The 20403-nt window shown below is 38.6% G+C and overlaps 1 protein-coding gene across 1 annotated transcript; it reads right to left on the minus strand.

Annotated features, from left to right (window-relative positions):
• Positions 1-1403: 1403 nt before the first annotated feature.
• Positions 1404-17749, minus strand: LOC107046416. The gene is made up of 4 exons (XM_015269027.1): positions 17176-17749; positions 16878-17056; positions 16589-16706; positions 1404-1519 (listed from the first exon to the last, which is right to left on the minus strand). The coding sequence occupies exons 1-4, from the start codon at positions 17747-17749 to the stop codon at positions 1404-1406; spliced, it is 987 nt and encodes a 328-aa protein (XP_015124513.1).
• Positions 17750-20403: the final 2654 nt, after the last annotated feature.

Raw genomic sequence — 20403 nt, forward strand, 5'->3', positions numbered from 1 at the left:
TCGTATTTTTACGTTTCAGACCATTCTACATCATTTCCAATGAAAATTAGAGATTGTGGAAATCAGACGATTACAGAGCTTCCATGCGGAAGCAAAATTGACAATAAAACTCAATTTTCGATAACGGGGTGATTAAATTTCCATGGCTCGAGATAGGTATTATCGTGACAAATATTTAAAAAAAAAAGAAAGAAATTGGTCCAGTCATTCCGGAGATATTTGCAAAAAACGATTTTTCAGAATTCGCTATATCTCAGGAACTACTCAACTGATTGGGCTGAAATTTTGCACAGATTTGTTTCATTAGTTCCAACGATGAGCCAAAATTTCAGCTTTTTTGTAATTACTTTTCCGGATTTATTAACACACTTCTGGACAAACATACACACATATGCACACACATACATACAGACAGCGTCTAAAAAACATCATATTTCGACGTTTCAGACCACCCTGAGTCATGTCCAAGCAAAATTAGTGAATCGAAAAAAATTGGGTTTTTAAAGCTTCCATTCGGAAGCAAACAAAAAGTGGAATATCTCAAGAACTCCTGGACCGATATCGCCCAGCTGAAATACCAATCTTTGGTGTTATAAGAGCTGCAATCCCATTGAATTTCAAACTTCTATCTCAATTTTTGCTCCATTTATCGTGCGAACAAGGAAGTTAAAGAAAAAATCGAATATCCCGACAACTTTGTATGAACGGGTATATATATTTTAATTGATCCATATAAAAGAAATTGAGAGTAGCATTTTGAAAAAAAAATTGGAAAGCGGTCGAGTAGTTTTCGAGATATTGACCAAAATAGTTTTATACAAAAAGTGGAATATCTCAGGAGCTACTGGACCGATCGGGCTGAAACTTTGCACCGAAGTTGTGCTCAATAGTATCTATTATAGGCCAAAAATTTCATATGTTTATTAATAAATTTCACCGTATTAATGTTATATTTTCTGAAAAGACATACAGACTAAGTACATACAGACATTTTCTAAAAACATCATTTCATCACGTTTCATACCATTCTACATCATTTCCAGGCTCAATTGGAGAATGTCAAAATCCGACGAATCTAATGATTCCATTCCGAAGCAAAAACGTAAAAATTAGAAGTAATTTTCCATATACAAAATTGGCGGATTCGCTCCCATAGGAAATCTAATGAGCCTCAGTAAGGAAGCTTAGTTGAGGTACATATGGGAGGGAGGTGTTCTATAGATAATTTACGTATTAAAAATTGTTAATGGAACTTACCGGTTATTTAACTGTTTTGGTAGAAAATTCTCGTTTCCATCTATCTGTCCAACCCTACTTCTCCAGCTATATCGCTGCAACAGCAGCGCCAGTGGTAGTGCCTGTCGGCAAAACGTGGTTTCAGGTTTGCTCACTAGCTTTGCCCTTCAGATTTCTTTCTCCCTGACGACACCAGTGCGAGCTACGCGCTTAAGTATATTTGTCCCCTCTCTTAGTTCATCGAGATAGTAATCAGTAGCTTGCGTCTTCACTCTAACAAGTTCTGAAAATCCAAACAGAACTCAATCTTCCAACCTAAATTATTCTAAAATTTATCTTTCGCCACTTGAAATTGAATCCGCTCAGTGCTTAAAGCCAAATGTGCACTTAGTTGCTACAGTGGACTGTTGACGTGGAGGAGTGACCAAGAGATAAATCAGTGAAAACAATAACATTTTCAATAAGAATGAACAAGACGTGTGCGCGTTGTGAAAAAACGGTTTACCCGATTGAGGAACTCAAGTGTCTTGACAAGGTGAGTGTCTTTATTTACATTTTTTATCAGTAATAAAAATCTACCAACTATTCTTGTTCGGAAAGTGTCAGCCGCGTGCTTAACCTAGTTGTCGGACATCCTGTAGTACGCGCTTATCTCGACACTCAAAATTGTTTCTAGCTTGGTGGTCCATATTTCAAAAATATGAAACTTCATCAGGTATTCCAAATTCTCCGAATTGACTCTCCAAATTCTCATCAAATCATTCCACATTGATTCGTATTTATTTAGATATCTCTGTTACCCTTCTTTGAAATTTTATTATTCATCACTACAATGAATGGAGGTTAGAGAGGATTGACTAGAAGAAAAAAATGGTTGCAAAAAAACATAAATGTAAAAGGTGAATTGCTTTGTTTCAAAGTTCCTTGATCACCTCCGCCGTTCCGCCTTTTCATGGCCATCGTGTGAATGATGTCAAGAATGAATGGAATGAGAGGAGAGCATTGCAGGGTATTGAAACAGACGTATCAAACGTCCCAGTACACGTGTGTCTATCCTCGCAACTGTCATCGTAAAATTATTGACCTTTATTGCTTAAATAGTTTTTTACAGCAGCCACATTCCGAGTTTATCCGAACTTTTCCAAGTTACGAATTTTTCTTTTCAATGAAATGTGGTCTCAATAAATGTAGATGGATGGATGCGTGGGTAGATGTTGCCGTTGCACGATGGGTATTTGCGAGATAGACGAGCGGCTTCGAAGTCCATATTAAGAAGGGTAATACTGCTTTTTTCAGGTACCACAAGTGTTTGATGAGTAATTTCGGAAATTTTTTCAATTTGCGCTTCTGAATGAAAGCTGTGTAATTGTGATTTTCTTAGATTTCTTAATTTTCAGTGGACATCTCTGGAAATATCATGAAATATGACGAAATGATGTTCTTGAAAAATGTATGTATGTGCGTACACATGTGGGTTCACTGAGGAAAAAATGACTGTTGCCAAGTATATTTACTAACTACAAGAAAATTTACTCATGTCTTATACAGATATTTATATACATTTACTTGTGGCAAGAAAATATACTTGGCAAAAGCATTTTTTTTCTCAGTGTTCGTATGTCCAGAACAGTTTCCATAACTCGGAAATGATTAATGCAAAAGCTCTAAAATTTTGGCTGCTAATTTGTGCTACTGAAACTTAAATTTGTGCTAAATTTCCGCTTGATTGATTTAGCGGATCCTGAGATCTAGCGATTCCTCAAAATCGTTTTTTGCAAATATCTCCTAAATCATACGATCGATTTAATGCTCGTGGGATTATATCACTCGCCTTCGGCTCGTGATATAAACCTCCTACTCGCCAAAAAACACTTTTTTGCACTCGTTACGAAATATACTATTTGTCAATATCTCAAAAAGTACGCGACTGAATTGAATTTTTTCGACTTAAATATTAAATATTTGAATATTGTTGTAAGTTGTAATCAAAAAAACAAAAAAAAACTTTTTTGTTAAAAAACAAATCGCCAAGAACGGGAATTGTTTTATAAACAAAAAGTGGTGAAATCAGGAAAAAAGCTATTGCCAAGTACTGACAAGTGGAAGCTGGAACTCAAAAATACAAATAAAGAAATCAAATAGACAATGAAAATTATGAAAATAACAAAATCGAGTTGATAAAAATTCCGAGTCAACCCACTCGGCATGTGATTCGAGTGAAGACGAATCACGCCAAGTAGGTTGTTTCGGAATTTTTATCAACTCGATTTTGTTATTTTCATAATTTTCATTGTCTATTTGATTTCTTTATTTGTATTTTTGAGTTCCAGCTTCTACTTGTCAGTACTTGGCAATAGCTTTTTTCCTGATTTCACCACTTTTTGTTTATAAAACAATTCCCGTTCTTGGCGATTTGTTTTTTAACAAAGAAGTTTTGTTTTTGTTTTTTTGAGCAGATTTCACACATTTTTTGTGAAGACATCCTCCCGACTCCAGAATTACTATCAATCAAACCATGGTTGGAATTTTTTTTCAGGATTGTATTGGCAACAAAAAATGGTTTTTATTTTTGTGGGAAGATTTTAAACATTTCGATAGACACTTTGTCCATTTCCGTAAACCGAAGAATAATTTTTAACATATCATAAATTAACAGTTTTTTGGAATTGAAAGTAACTTTTTTTTTCCACGCATTGTTCTGATTTTTATTGATATATTGTATTTATAATACAACTTGTGCCAAATTTAATAACTCCCACTCACGATCGGGGGTATTTCCTGTCAGAAATTCCTATTTTTCGTTTTTTTTTTCATTGCACCTACAATATTATTAAAGAATCATTTCTAGTTTGGAGGTTAGATTGTTGTTTTCATACAAATTAATTCACCAACGTGGATTCAAATTAATTAAACTCATGGGCCCGACGAATGTATTTCCAATTCNTGGAGGTTAGATTGTTGTTTTCATACAAATTAATTCACCAACGAGGATTCAAATTAATTAAACTCATGGGCCCGACGAATGTATTTACAATTTTTCACTGCTATTATCCATCAGTTTTTGAAGAAACTGTTCTTAGTTCACTGTTTAGTTCATCCACCGACAGTAATTCCGTGTAATTCACAAACTCCGGTGTTTATGTCGAGTGTAGGGCGGGCTCGATCAGCCAATCGCTTTTGAATTCGAGCCTGACATTATCCAATACAGCTGATTCCCGAAATCGGTGCTACCAACTTAGCCGCTAAAATTTCCGCTTAACGGATCGGGAGAAATGAATTGAGGAAAATCCAAGGGAATAAATTATTGAAAATTAGTTTTCTACAACTATTATTGATTGCGGGCGTCGGAAAAAATTATTATAATGAGTGAGGTAATCGAGGAAACTATTTCTCAACTCCAGAATATCCTCATGTGAGGCATATGCGAGAAAAATAATTATTAAAATTTTTGATGGGTGGAAGGGGAAGTTGACTCGCGTATAATATGGCAGCAGCGGTCCCGTTCTTGACAATCAGGACGCTACCGCGTCCCTTGATATTTCTACCTAACCAGGGATAACTTAGTAGCAATCAGCATTTTTGATTTTGTTATAAAATCGGTGTACACGCGATAACGGTCGAAAAAATTGAGATAGAAAGCTGACATTTGGTACAATTGCAACTCTTATGGTCCTACTGGCTAATATTGTGGAAAGGTGGAATCGGACGAGTAGTTTAGGAGATATTTAACTTTTTTCGAAGATATGTTTTGCTCAATATCTCCTCAACTACTGGTTGGATTGAAAAAATTTTTTTTTTCAAAATATTCGTCTCGATGTCCACTATCGAGATCAATCAAAATCTGGATACCCATTCATACAAGGTTTTCGAGATATTCACGTTTTTCTAATTTTTTCATCTCAGAGTTGATTTAACGTTCCACAATAAACGTAGAAGGTGGAAATACAATGCAAAATTTTGGGTAATAGTTAATACTATTGAGTTACACTAGTGTACAAAATTTTGGGCGGATCGATTCAATATATTTTGGCATAGAGCAATTTACGTGAAAATAGTTTTTGTCAAAAAATGAAACATCGTCATTCTATCAATGATTTTCGAATATGTATGACGTAAGAAGTCATCTACCATAAAATTATGTTCTTTTTTATTCAACGAGACCGGTCGCGCGCTACGCACGCGCCTTCTCATCTCCTCACTTAGTGGCGCTTCGGTTTCAGTCTTACGGTGACAGTGATTCGAGATTTTCGAGATATATCGAGATCGATTTCCTTTCTCCTTTTTTTTACAAGCGGCCGCGACGTCCATGCCCTTTTATTGTGCCTTTTCCTCTTTTTTTTCTTTTCAATTTTTTGTTTTTCAAAAATTAATTATTCAGCAGCGTTTTTATCGTACTAACTGAGTATCAAGATTAATGAAAACAATGTATCTCGGTTCATAGCCTGTTCAATTTCAGTATTTTAATAATTAATTCCCTACTTCTGAAGTTCTATGCTTACTGAATAAGATCTGATACTTTTTCGATTTGAATTGTAATTAAAATCGAAATTCCATTCAGAGTGTAAAACAATACTCATAAAATTTCATATAGCCCAGAATTTTCCAGTTTTTGCCTCCCGCTTTATTCCCCTGCATACCTTTTCAAAAGCATTCAATCTTTTTTTGAGAAAATTCTCTAACCAATTCTAATGCCCTTTTACTAATTTGGAGTACTTGTTTTTATTCATGATGTTCTTGATAATTTCATACGAAGATTTCATGAATTACAAACTTTGTTAAATCATCTGAAATTTTCACAATTTTTCCATAAAACAGAATTCTTAGATTTTTTCTTATGAAACTCTAAAATTCAGCAAAATTGTTGAGAAAATTCGACGAATTTCTCGAATTTTTAAAATTATTTTCTTCTTTCTCATTTCAACCAATCAAAGTGCAGCCACGACGTTGATGCCTTTTCACTATTCTTTTTCTTTTTTTTCTTTTTGATTCATTTCAAAATTAATTATACATTGTCCTTCTTATTGTACTGAGTGTTAAGATTAATGAGAACGATGTGTCTCGGTTCATGACCTATTCAATTTCAATATTTCAATAAGTGATTCACTAATTTTGAATTTATGTGCTTATTGAATAAGATTGTAGTTGTAATTAAACTCGAAGTTCTATTCATAGTGTGAAACAATAAATATGAAATTCCATATAAACCAGAATTTTACAGTTTTTGCCTCCCCCTTCATTCCCCTTCAAAAGCATCGGATAATTTTTTTGAGAAAATTTTCTAACCAATTCTGATGCCCTTTTACTAATTCGCAGTATCTTCCTCTTATTCATGATCTTCTTGATGATTTCATACGAAGATTTCATGAATTAGAAACTTTGTTAAATCATCTGAAATTTTCACAATTTTTCCATCAAACTCAGAATTCTTATAAATTTTTTTCTTATGAAACTCAGCAAAATTATTGAGAAAATTGGACGAATTTCTCGAATTAAAAAAAATTATTTTCTCCTTTCTCATTTCAACCAATCAGAGTGCAGCCGCGACGTTGATGCCCTTTCACTATACTTTTTTTTCAAAATGAATTATTCATCGCTCTTCTTATGGTACTGATTGTTAAGATGAATGAGAACAACCATGTGTCTCGGTTCATTACCTGTTCAATTTCAATATTTCAATCAGAGATTCCCTCATTTTGAATTTATGTGCTCACTGAATAAGATTTTAATTATAATTATAATCGAAATTCTATACCAACAGCAAATAATCAATAATTATGGAATTTCTTAAAGCCCAAATTTTTACAAGCTTAGCCTCCCCCTTCATTCCTTTTAATGCCCCAACAAAAGCATTTTATTATTTTTCTCGATAAATTATGTAACCAATTCTTATGCTCTTTTCCTAATTCAAAGTATTTTTTCTTCATTCATGATCTTTCTTAGAATTTCATTCGACGATTCCATGAACTTGAACCTTTGATAAATCATCTGAATTTTTTCCAAATTTTCCATCAAATCCAAAAATTCTTATGAATTTTTTTTTGTTCAAGAATCTTGGAAATTTTATAAAATTGTTGGAAAACTCCGAGGAATTTCTCGCATTCCTAAAATTATTTTCTCCTCTCTCATTTCAACCAATCAGAGTAGTATTCGGGGTCAAGTGATACCTTCATATCAGTTTTGTTTGGAAATATAATGTCACCTCATGTTTTCCGCACTAAATTAAAAACTAAAATTTAACATGACAGTATGAATTCTGCTCCATCGTTTTTTTGTGAATCTAAAATTCATATTGATGATTCAGATAATATTATACGTGAATATCATCATTTTTGTTTTCTACTGTTATGAAATATTGATTCACAGCTTTTTTTTTACTCAGATCAGTAATTTTAAATTTCTGGCTATTGGTTGTATTCAACTGTGTTTCAATAAACCTTAGTAACTGCTATATTAAAAAAGTTGAATCATTCAATTTTCCTATTACCTAAATCATTTGGACAATCATAACTTATTTATTCATGTCATGTCTCAAAGAATGGTTTGCAATTCTCTTTCGTTTTTTATGCGAACTTCATGAAAAGCCGACGCAAGGCGATTCTGTACTCATTAAACTGCCTTACTTTTTCCATTTGTTTGAGCTATCTGCTATGTTCGAATGTTCATTTACAATTCGAGTTATCACCTACGACTTTTTCAATAAAGAAGGAATGAAAGAAAAGATGAATTGATGACCATATATTCCATTATTTTTTATGAGAATCAAATGCACAATACGATTTCTCGAAGGACACTGTGAAAGATTTTCTTTAAAGTTTGCAGTGGACTTCTTGGAGAATTTCGTCAAGTGACAGTTTCACTGAAATTTCAAGGAATTTTTTGGTCATAAAAAATTCGCAGGAGAATAAGAAGATCAATGGAAACTGTAAATTTTTGTTGAATTAAAAGAATAAAATTTTTGAATTAATTAACAATTTATCTCAATTTGGTGTTAGATATCCATGTTTTGATTGAAAAATTTAATACAGTTTGCGAATTCTCGTCTGCCTGCTACTCGAAAATGAACAATTCCATTGAATTCTCAGTGAAATTTCATGATTTTTCTCCTCGTAAATGGAATTCCATGACACTTTTCTGGAAATTAATATGACACTGTTCATGAAATTTCCATTTACTTTTTAACAGTAGAGTGCAAGAAAGAAAGAAGTATAGAATAAATAATTCAATGGATTTTATCATCACAATTTTTCATTTGTCACAAACTATTATAATTCTTTTTTCATTGAGTGGTGATTAACAACAAGTTAAATAATTAAGTTATGCTTAATATATGAAAAATTTTTAATCTCAATCATAGAAAGAAATCTTTGATTGCTTTCTTTTTTTTCAATAAACGTCAATAAGTTATACCACTATAATACTTCATGTCATTTTCAATCTTGTTCTCTCTATGAGTCGTTTGAGCTTACCAAATTAAACAATATATTTTAAATTAACATATATTCAAGTACGAAATAGTCAGATCACAGCATTATTACGAAAGCTCCAAAAAGTTAGCAAACCAGGGTCATCGGAGGGGGTCGGCGAATAGCTCAAAAATAGGGGCGTTTTAGGGGCTAATTTTCTGCAAGAAAAAAAAATTTTCTGCTCAAATATATTGGCCAAAAAACTCATTTTTCGATTCTGCACGTTAAGCAGACCAATGGGGTCGAATCGAGATAATTAGTGGCCCATGGTGTAGTACTAAATAGGGGCTAATTTTCCGCTGGAAAATAATTCCATTTTTCCCGAATTTTTCCGCTATTTCCCAGGAGGTCAAAATGGGTCAGGTGAGGGTAGGGGTAAATCAGGTACCTCGGACCCTAGGATCCGTGAATGCCTTCTAGGAAACATGAGCTTCAATTCAAAACTTGTCGCGAATTTTCTGCTCTTACTAAAGAGTCTAAGTCCTCACCGGCCCGAATGGGTCAATTCAAGATGGCTCCCTCGCACCACTCGATGGGTCGATACATTCAGAGAAATATAGGCTTCAATTTTAGCCCCATTAGAAATTTTCTGCTAGAATAATAAGGGCTTAAGTCCTCAATCACCGAAATGGGTTAATTCAAGATGGCTCCCTCCGGCCCCTCGACAGGTCGATACATTCAAGGGAATATGGGCTTCAATTTGGGCCTCATTAGAAATTTTCTGCTGGGATAATAAGGGCCTAAGTCCTCAATTATCGAAATGCATCAATTCAAGATGGCTACCTCAGGCCTCTTCACGTTCAAGGAATTATGGGCTTCAATTTGAACCCTATTAGAAATTTTCTGCTCCAATTTTAAGGGCCTTGGTCCCCCTATTGACCCCTCGGAGAGGCCCGAGGAAGCCATCTTGAATTGACCCGTTCAACCCTGGGAGGACCAAGCCGTTGATAGTATTGCAGAAAATTTATAATAGGGCTCAAATAGAAGCCCATAATTCCTTGAACGTATTGACCCATGGAGGGGCTCGAGGGAGCCATCTTGAATTGACTCGTTCAACCCTGGGGGCACCAAGGCCCTTGATATTGGAACAGAAAGTTTCTAACAGAGTTCAAATTGAAGCCCATATTTCCTTGAATGTACTGATCCATCGAGGGGCTCGCGGGAGCCATTTTGAATTGACCCGTTTAACCATGGCGGGACCAAGGCCCTTAGTATTGCAGTAGAAAATTTCTAATAGGGCTCAAATTGAAGCCCATAATTCCTCGAAGGTATTGACCCATCGAGGGGCCCGAGGGAGCCTTCTTGAATTGACCCATTTCGATCATTGAGGACTCAGGCCCATATTATTTCAGCAGAAAATTTCTAATGAGGCTCAAATAGAAGCCCATATTTCTTTGAACGTATTGACCCATCGGAGAGGCCCGAGGGAGCCATCTTGAATTGATCCGTTTAACCCTGGGGGGACCAAAGCCCTTGATATTGTAACAGAAAATTTCTAACAGGATTTAAATTGAAGCCCATANTTTTCCGCTGGAAAATAATTCCATTTTTCCCGAATTTTTCCGCTATTTCCCAGGAGGTCAAAATGGGTCAGGTGAGGGTAGGGGTAAATCAGGTACCTCGGACCCTAGGATCCGTGAATGCCTTCTAGGAAACATGAGCTTCAATTCAAAACTTGTCGCGAATTTTCTGCTCTTACTAAAGAGTCTAAGTCCTCACCGGCCCGAATGGGTCAATTCAAGATGGCTCCCTCGCACCACTCGATGGGTCGATACATTCAGAGAAATATAGGCTTCAATTTTAGCCCCATTAGAAATTTTCTGCTAGAATAATAAGGGCTTAAGTCCTCAATCACCGAAATGGGTTAATTCAAGATGGCTCCCTCCGGCCCCTCGACAGGTCGATACATTCAAGGGAATATGGGCTTCAATTTGGGCCTCATTAGAAATTTTCTGCTGGGATAATAAGGGCCTAAGTCCTCAATTATCGAAATGCATCAATTCAAGATGGCTACCTCAGGCCTCTTCACGTTCAAGGAATTATGGGCTTCAATTTGAACCCTATTAGAAATTTTCTGCTCCAATTTTAAGGGCCTTGGTCCCCCTATTGACCCCTCGGAGAGGCCCGAGGAAGCCATCTTGAATTGACCCGTTCAACCCTGGGAGGACCAAGCCGTTGATAGTATTGCAGAAAATTTATAATAGGGCTCAAATAGAAGCCCATAATTCCTTGAACGTATTGACCCATGGAGGGGCTCGAGGGAGCCATCTTGAATTGACTCGTTCAACCCTGGGGGCACCAAGGCCCTTGATATTGGAACAGAAAGTTTCTAACAGAGTTCAAATTGAAGCCCATATTTCCTTGAATGTACTGATCCATCGAGGGGCTCGCGGGAGCCATTTTGAATTGACCCGTTTAACCATGGCGGGACCAAGGCCCTTAGTATTGCAGCAGAAAATTTCTAATAGGGCTCAAATTGAAGCCCATAATTCCTCGAAGGTATTGACCCATCGAGGGGCCCGAGGGAGCCTTCTTGAATTGACCCATTTCGATCATTGAGGACTCAGGCCCATATTATTTCAGCAGAAAATTTCTAATGAGGCTCAAATAGAAGCCCATATTTCTTTGAACGTATTGACCCATCGGAGAGGCCCGAGGGAGCCATCTTGAATTGATCCGTTTAACCCTGGGGGGACCAAAGCCCTTGATATTGTAACAGAAAATTTCTAACAGGATTTAAATTGAAGCCCATATTCCTTGAATGTACTGATCCATCGAGGGGCTCGCGGGAGCCATTTTGAATTGACCCGTTTAACCATGGCGGGACCAAGGCCCTTAGTATTGCAGCAGAAAATTTCTAATAGGGCTCAAATTGAAGCCCATAATTCCTCGAAGGTATTGACCCATCGAGGGGCCCGAGGGAGCCTTCTTGAATTGACCCATTTCGATCATTGAGGACTCAGGCCCATATTATTTCAGCAGAAAATTTCTAATGAGGCTCAAATAGAAGCCCATATTTCTTTGAACGTATTGACCCATCGGAGAGGCCCGAGGGAGCCATCTTGAATTGATCCGTTCAACCCTGGGGGGACCAAAGCCCTTGATATTGTAACAGAAAATTTCTAACAGGATTTAAATTGAAGCCCATATTCCTTGAATGTACTGACCCATCGAGGGGCTCAAGGGAGCCATTTTGAATTGACCCGCTTAACCCTGGGGGGATCAAAGCTCTTAATAATGCTGCAGGAAATTTCTAATAGAGTTCAAATTGAAGCCCATATTATTTCAGCAGAAAATTTCTCATAGGGTTCAAATTGAAGCCCATGTTTCCTTGAATGTAGTGACCCATCGAGGGGCTCGAGGAAGCCATCTTGAATTTACCCATTTTGCCCTAGGGGGACCAAGGCCCTTAAAAGTGGAGCAGAAAATTTCTAATAGGGTTCAAATTGAAGCCCATAATCCCTTGAACGTTGTGACCTATCGCAGAGGCCTGAGGTAGCCATCTTGAATTGATGCACTTCGGTAATTGAGGACTTAGGCCCTTATTATTCCAGCAGAAAATTTCTAATGAGGCCCAAATTGAAGCCCATATTCCCTTGAATGTATTGACTCGTCGAGGGGCCGGAGGGAGCCATCTTGAATGAACCCATTTCGGTGATTGAGGACTTAAGCCCTTATTATTCTAGCAGAAAATTTCTAATGGGGCTCAAATTGAAGCCCATATTTCTTTGAATGTATCGACCCATCGAGTGGTGCGAGGGAGCCATCTTNTTCCTTGAATGTACTGATCCATCGAGGGGCTCGCGGGAGCCATTTTGAATTGACCCGTTTAACCATGGCGGGACCAAGGCCCTTAGTATTGCAGCAGAAAATTTCTAATAGGGCTCAAATTGAAGCCCATAATTCCTCGAAGGTATTGACCCATCGAGGGGCCCGAGGGAGCCTTCTTGAATTGACCCATTTCGATCATTGAGGACTCAGGCCCATATTATTTCAGCAGAAAATTTCTAATGAGGCTCAAATAGAAGCCCATATTTCTTTGAACGTATTGACCCATCGGAGAGGCCCGAGGGAGCCATCTTGAATTGATCCGTTCAACCCTGGGGGGACCAAAGCCCTTGATATTGTAACAGAAAATTTCTAACAGGATTTAAATTGAAGCCCATATTCCTTGAATGTACTGACCCATCGAGGGGCTCAAGGGAGCCATTTTGAATTGACCCGCTTAACCCTGGGGGGATCAAAGCTCTTAATAATGCTGCAGGAAATTTCTAATAGAGTTCAAATTGAAGCCCATATTATTTCAGCAGAAAATTTCTCATAGGGTTCAAATTGAAGCCCATGTTTCCTTGAATGTAGTGACCCATCGAGGGGCTCGAGGAAGCCATCTTGAATTTACCCATTTTGCCCTAGGGGGACCAAGGCCCTTAAAAGTGGAGCAGAAAATTTCTAATAGGGTTCAAATTGAAGCCCATAATCCCTTGAACGTTGTGACCTATCGCAGAGGCCTGAGGTAGCCATCTTGAATTGATGCACTTCGGTAATTGAGGACTTAGGCCCTTATTATTCCAGCAGAAAATTTCTAATGAGGCCCAAATTGAAGCCCATATTCCCTTGAATGTATTGACTCGTCGAGGGGCCGGAGGGAGCCATCTTGAATGAACCCATTTCGGTGATTGAGGACTTAAGCCCTTATTATTCTAGCAGAAAATTTCTAATGGGGCTCAAATTGAAGCCCATATTTCTTTGAATGTATCGACCCATCGAGTGGTGCGAGGGAGCCATCTTGAATTGACCCATTCGGGCCGGTGAGGACTTAGACTCTTTAGTAACTGAGCAGAAAATTCGCGACAAGTTTTGAATTGAAGCCCATGTTTCCTAGAAGGCATTCACTGATTCTAGGGTCCGAAGTACGTGATTTACCCCTACCCTCACCTGACCCATTTTGACCTCCTGGGAAATAGCGGAAAAATTCGGGAAAAATGGAACTATTTTCGTGCAGAAAATTAGCCCCTATTTAGTACTCCACCATGGGCCACTAATTATCTCGATTCGACCCCATTGGTCTGCTAGCTTAACGTGCAGAATTGAAAAATGAGTTTTTTAGCCAAAATATTTGAGCAGAAATTTTTTTTTCTTGCAGAAAATTAGCCCCTATTTAGTACTCCACCATGGGCCACTAATTATCTCGATTCGACCCCATTGGTCTGCTAGCTTAACGTGCAGAATTGAAAAATGAGTTTTTTAGCCAAAATATTTGAGCAGAAATTTTTTTTTCTTGCAGAAAATTAGCCCCTATTTAGTACTCCACCATGGGCCACTAATTATCTCGATTCGACCCCATTGGTCTGCTAGCTTAACGTGCAGAATTGAAAAATGAGTTTTTTAGCCAAAATATTTGAGCAGAAATTTTTTTTTCTTGCAGAAAATTAGCCCCTATTTAGTACTCCACCATGGGCCACTAATTATCTCGATTCGACCCCATTGGTCTGCTAGCTTAACGTGCAGAATTGAAAAATGAGTTTTTTAGCCAAAATATTTGAGCAGAAATTTTTTTTTCTTGCAGAAAATTAGCCCCTAAAAAGCCCCTATTTTTGAGCTATTCGCCGACCCCCTCCGATGACCCTGGTTTGCTAACTTTTTGGAGCTTATTACGAACATTACTTATATCATTAAAGTCTTTGTCGCGTGCTTCCTCCGTGATCAGCGTGTTTACCGATTCTTTTTGGGGTGTAAAGCCCAAAACTATTCTTAACACTAGAACGGCGGTTGGATGGGCGGCTGAGGTGGGACGTGAACCAACTCAACGATCAATAGGGGTGTTTTAGTGAACGTGGGCATGCACTAGTACACTGTACACGTAATTTATTTTTACAAAAGTTGATCTCAAAATATTTACACTATGAATACTTAATAACACTAAATTGTTTTTCTATATTGTTCAGAGTCACTATTGTTGTTTATAATTTCACTTCAATTTAATTGCACACTTAACAGAGCTACTGGTCTTGTTAACAGCTGAGATATTATGGGCAGAGCGGAGTCTTGTCTCTTCCAGTTAAGTTTTGGAACTGTTTAATTTCTATTTCTTAATTGGCTACAACGTACTATTCTCAACGGAGGAAGGGGAGTCTCTTGCAATTGGTTAAAATTGTAATTATCCCTCACACTATTGGCTTCAAGGATTGCAGGGGGAAGGGATGTGCATTTGGTACCTCTGCTGGATCCTCTATTTTTGTTGCTCTCCTGCGCAGACACTTGAGTCCAAGTATGGGGAATTTCTCAATTGTTTTATGACCAGAAGGGTCGTCACATTTCGTCTCGAAAGTTAAGGGAAGTGCAATAAAATAGAAAAAATGTAAACATGATTTTAAGAAGATTTTGAGGATTATCGGACGTACGGTCGGACATTTACGATTATTTATGGTTCTGGAATGGCAACGAAAAGTTTTTTTTTTCTGAGGTCTCAATATCCTGACCCCGTTGAGAGCTGCTAGCTATTTTATAATAAACTTGTTTTGATGGATTAGTTAACTGAAGACATTTACTCTCATTTATGAATTTCGAATTTGGTTATGAACTTAAGCTACGGAACATTTACAGCTTAAACTTCTAGAATTTTCTTTTTCTTAGAGTCTTTTTAAACTGTCCTTATTTTTTATTCACTTTAATTCACTGAATCTACCTTTTCATTTTCATTAAGAAGCGCGGTGAGTTTGCGGACATTTCTATCATATCCACCAGTGGAGGTTTTCACTCTTACTGCTCGTGTGATTCCATCGCTCCCTGGATAGATCTCAATGACTCGCTCCAAGATCTATTGCTTGGGAGGTACGTTATCTTCACGTAGAATGACCAATGTTCCCTCTCAAATATTGTGATGTCCATGGGTCCATTTGTTTTTGCGATTTTATTCATTAAGATACTCTTTGTACCAGCGCTTCCAGAATTCCTGTCTCTTCTTCTGGATAACTTCCCATGAACACAAACGAGTGCTTGGAACGTCAGTGAAGGTAGTCTCTAGTACGCTAGTCAATGAATCGCCTATCAAAAAATGAGCAGGGGATAGTGCAGTTGGGTCATGAGAATCAGAGGATATAGGAGTCAATGGACGAGAGTTCAAGATTGATTCTATCTCAATCACCAGCGTGTTGAACTCTTCGAGCGTTACGAGGCAATCTGTGATTCGATACAGGTGGTATTTGAATGATTTTACACACGCTTCCCATAAACCACCCATGTGTGGAGCCCTGGGTGGAATAAAATGCCGCTTGATGCCTTCAGTTGCTAGATGATTTTGCATGATATCATTGTGAGATTGGGATTGTAGAAGTGAGTACAATTCCTTGAGTTCATTTCGTGCTCCCACAAAGTTTTTGCCTTTGTCAGAGTAAACATTCATGGGTTTGCCTCGTCTTGCAGTGAAACGCTTGAATGCTGCCATAAATCCTTCAATGGTTAAATCGGTCACCACTTCTAAATGTACTGCCTTAACCACGAGGCACATGAAGACACAGACTCAAACCTTGACTTTAGTGCGGTTGCGATACTTCTTCTCTTTAATGTAGAAGGGTCCGCAATAGTCGACGTCAACGTTCAAGAATGGTCAAGCCTCGGTCACTCGGGCCGCAGGTAAGTCGCGCATAATATACTCAGTAGGTAGTGGTTTGGCTCTGATGCGGTGTTTATAGTTACGGGTTGGCCTCTTACGCGTTGGCGAGCGTCCAAAATCCAATAATTCCTCCTTACTGAGTACAGAGTAGTTTGGGCACCTGCATGATATGTGACCAAATGCTCGCGTTGTATCAATAAATCGACAATGTGGTGGCGTTTTGGGAGGATGAGTGGATGTTTTTCAGAATATTGTATCTTAGCATTCCTCAACCGACCTCCTACTCGTATTAAGCCCTTTGCATCTAGATATTGACTTATTGCTAGCCATCTGTCTTTGGGAGGTAATTCATTTCCTCGTCTTAATATTTTAAGATCTTCACTGAAGCATTCTTCCTGTACAAGTTTAATTATACGATCATTTGCATCTCAGAGTTCTTCGACGGACATTGGGCCTCTTCTCTTGGTTTTCAATCGTAAACATAGAGCGATAATCCTCCTGGGCTTTCCAATAGATGAATATTTGTGTAGGAGTTTGCAATGTGCTACACTCAAGAGACAATAGACCTTCCGTATCTCTGGTACTTCTGCTGGAACTGTGAGTTTCGATTCTGGCCATTGTTTTTCAGGTGTGTTGAGCCACATAGGTCCTTGCTTCCACTTGATGTCATCCGTAAATTCCTCTGGCGTACATCCTTTTGAAATGTCATCGGCTGGGTTGTCGTCGGTTCTCACGTGTCGCCATTCTGCATTAGGATATTTTTCCAAAATCCTGACACTCTATTAGCTACAAAAACTGTGAGTTTGTGAGGAGATGTATTTATCCAATGCAGCGCGATCATGAAGTCTGACCAAAGAATCGTACGATCTATTCTTTGGGTGATCGTATTTTTAATTGTGTCGATGAGTTCAGCAAGCAATAAGGTAAAGCGCAATTCGAGTCTTGGGATAGTCGCCTCTTTATTTATTGGGGCGACCCTCGATTTCGCACAGAGCAGGTACGTCTGAGTCTCGTTTGTGTAGGGCGTCCTCAGGTAGCCGTACGCTTCATACCCCTTGTCACTGGCGTCACAAAACCCATGCAATTGAATCTCTGTAGCATTGGCGAGAATCGTTTTTCTTCTGAACTGTGTGTTGTTGAGGAGTGGGAGTTGTTCTAAATATGCTTTCCACTCTGTGTTTATGGAGATAGGGACTGGATCATCCCAGCCCAGTTTCTCCTTCCATAATTGTTGCATGATCAGTTTCCCCTTCATGATAACGGGTCCAACGAGTCCCAAGGGATCAAACATTTTTGTGAGATCCGATGAGACTATTCGTTTGGTGACCTTTTTGATAAGCGGGATTGGATGAACTGTATACACGATGGAATCATTCTTTGAATCCCAATGTAGACCCAATGCTTTTATTGTAGCATCGTCACCTGTCTGAAGCTTCATATTCACGTTCGTTTCAGGTAGTCCTTCAAGTACTCCCGGGTCATTTGAAGCCCGTTGTCTCATGTTTAGACATCCCCGTTGAAGAACAGAATTAATATCTTGACGAATTTTTATTATTTCATCTTTGCTGTCAGCGCCAGTTAATAAGTCGTCAACATACATGTCTCGCTGGATTCGTAGAGCTGCTTCTGGGTATTCCTGTCCCTCGTCCTTGGCCAATTGTTGAAAGCACCGAATAGCCAGGTAAGGAGCAGACGCAACCGAACGTAACGGTATTTAATTCGTAGGTCTGAACGTTATTGTCCGAACCAACCCATATGATACGTTGGTATTTCCTGTCTTGCTCATTCACCCAGAACTGTCTATACATTTTCTCTACGTCACCAGTAAGAACGAATTGGTGAGTTCTAAAGCGGATTAACAAACTGAAGATATCATCTTGTATGGCCGGTCCTGTGATAAGAGCGTCATTCAATGACACATCGAATTCTCCACTCTTTGCTGAAGCATTGAATACGACTCGTACCTTGGTGGTCAGGCTTGTCGTTTTGAACACTGCATGGTGGAGCATGTAGAACGCAGTCTCTTGTGCTTGTGTTTCAGTCACTTGAGATATGTGGCCGAGCTCGATGTATTCTTGCATGCACTGAGAAAAAAATTTATTCCTTCCAAGAAAATATTATTGGTGATATCTTTTTCATACTCTTCGTAGAAGAAAATATCTCTTTTGGAACGTATTTCTCCAGGCCAGTCATTTCCAGGTGCTCCGAAATCAGTTCCAAGCGTGAGAATTATGGTGATCTATAAGAATATTCTTCTGCATATGACCTCGAAGAAACTCCAATAATAATTATTAACATTTGGAATCATTTCTTTACCTGAGAAAATCCCCAATTTGTAAAATCCGGAAGATATCGGAGAACATTTTGTGAAGGTCATATGTAGCATAATAATCAGATTGTTCAACATCACTGTAATTTTTGAGGATAGACTTGGACTCTCTGAAAATGACTGTCCTGGAAAAATTCGTTCTGAAAAAATATTACCTTCTCACGAGAATATCAATCCGTGGCAGGAATAATTTTTTCTCTCAGTGTGATATCTCGATATTGTTTCTCCAGAGCTTCATTACGCTTGAATTTTCTCAACAATTGATTCAACATTCGTTCAGCTCGTACTCTTGAGGGGGAAATAAGAGGTTTTTTGTCATTAAAGGGTAATGATACTACGTATTTTCCCGCACTATCTCGATGAGTGTGAAGTTTGAAGTGTGATTCACAGGCTTCTTCCTCTTTGGAGAAATAACGCCGTTTTGCTAGTTCCTCTAATTTTCAGATTCTCTCAATGTTGGGTTCAATATTGGTGAGTAGATTTGATACTGGTGAAGAATTTTGAGAACGTTTACTTGACATAACGCTACGCCCCATAATCCATCCGAGTTGAGTACTTTAAAAGATAATGTCGGATTCTCCTGACTGGTCCAGTTTGATCTGCTCTTGACACAATAACAATAATGTAGTACCAGCACTGAGTAGTAAATCAGCTGGTGCGGGTCGATCAAGATGTGGGTCTGCCAGAACGATCTTTTTTGGTATCTGGAGAACACTTCTGTCTATTGGCTCATTTGGGTGTAATCCTCCAAGTTCTGATACCATTAGAAAACTGAGTGTCCTCGAATACTTATTAATTCTCGACTGAATTTTTGCTTCGACGAGATAATTTGTAGCAGATCGGGTACTGCCGATTGCTGCGATTGGAATCGAGCATTGCTCCATTGGAATTTTTAATCTTGTCCCCAACTTTTCGGTCATAAAATTTGTAGAGTCAGTGTCCAACACAGTTCGACATTTGATTGGTTTTCCTTGATTATTGAAAACGAGTACTGTTGCTGTTACAATCAAATCCTTGGAGGGCAAAGTGGTCACAAGGGTTACCAAAGGTTGCCGTTGAAAATTATCTGCGCTGCGCTCTGTACTATTGACCGTTGAGGGGGTTTCCGAGATAATGGGTACGGGTAGTCATGCTGTTTTTGCTTTGAAAGTTTTTAGCTCTTCCTCGTTCAGATGGAGAAGAGTGTTGTGTCGTTTGTGACAGCTATTACATCTATCCTCTTGGCACGTTCGAATTTTGTGACCTGGTGTGAGGAAGTTGACACAAAGTGCTGCTCTCCGTACTGCTTGTATGCGGTCAAGCGTGGGCAGGGCCAGCAGTTTCTCGCAGGTATCAACCGAGTGTTTGGATTTGCAGATCGGGCATGGGATTTCCTCTGTATTGGCCAATAGCAGTTGTGGCCTGGAATTATCCTTGTTGCTCTTATTCCGCTTGTTTAATGGATTTGTCATTTTAATGGGATTATTGGTGATGATCTTCGGAGTGACGGCGGCCAGTCTCGTTGCTTAGTAGTCAGGCTAGGCGGGTTCTGGACCAAAACTACGCCACTAGGCGGCGCCACCGTCGCGGAACGTTCGAGAAGGATGACGTCATCGATGACTCATCGACTCGTGTGGTGGGGGGAATCCCTCCAAGACCTGTTGGGACTTGTATGAAATATAATGACCTGTTGAAACTTGCATGAAATTGGATATTGGCGCCACAAGCTGGAGAAGGTTCGAAACGGATGACGTTATCGATGAGTCATCGACTCGCATGGGGGG

The sequence above is a fragment of the Diachasma alloeum genome, unplaced genomic scaffold (genome assembly GCF_001412515.2).
Source record: "Diachasma alloeum isolate Michigan unplaced genomic scaffold, Dall2.0 Dall_scaffold_01365, whole genome shotgun sequence".
In the NCBI taxonomy this organism is placed as follows: Eukaryota; Metazoa; Arthropoda; class Insecta; order Hymenoptera; family Braconidae; genus Diachasma; species Diachasma alloeum.

Bases quoted from the DNA above. Each gene is read 5' to 3' on its own strand.
- LOC107046416 (XM_015269027.1), bottom strand. From the start codon at position 17,749: ATGAAGCTTCAGACAGGTGACGATGCTACAATAAAAGCATTGGGTCTA. The intron at 17,057-17,175 runs GTACGATTCTTT...ATCCTAATGCAG, and splicing joins GATCACCCAAAGAATAGATC to AATGGCGACACGTGAGAACC. The intron at 16,707-16,877 runs GTCTATTGTCTC...AAACTTGTACAG, and splicing joins AAGTACCAGAGATACGGAAG to GAAGAATGCTTCAGTGAAGA.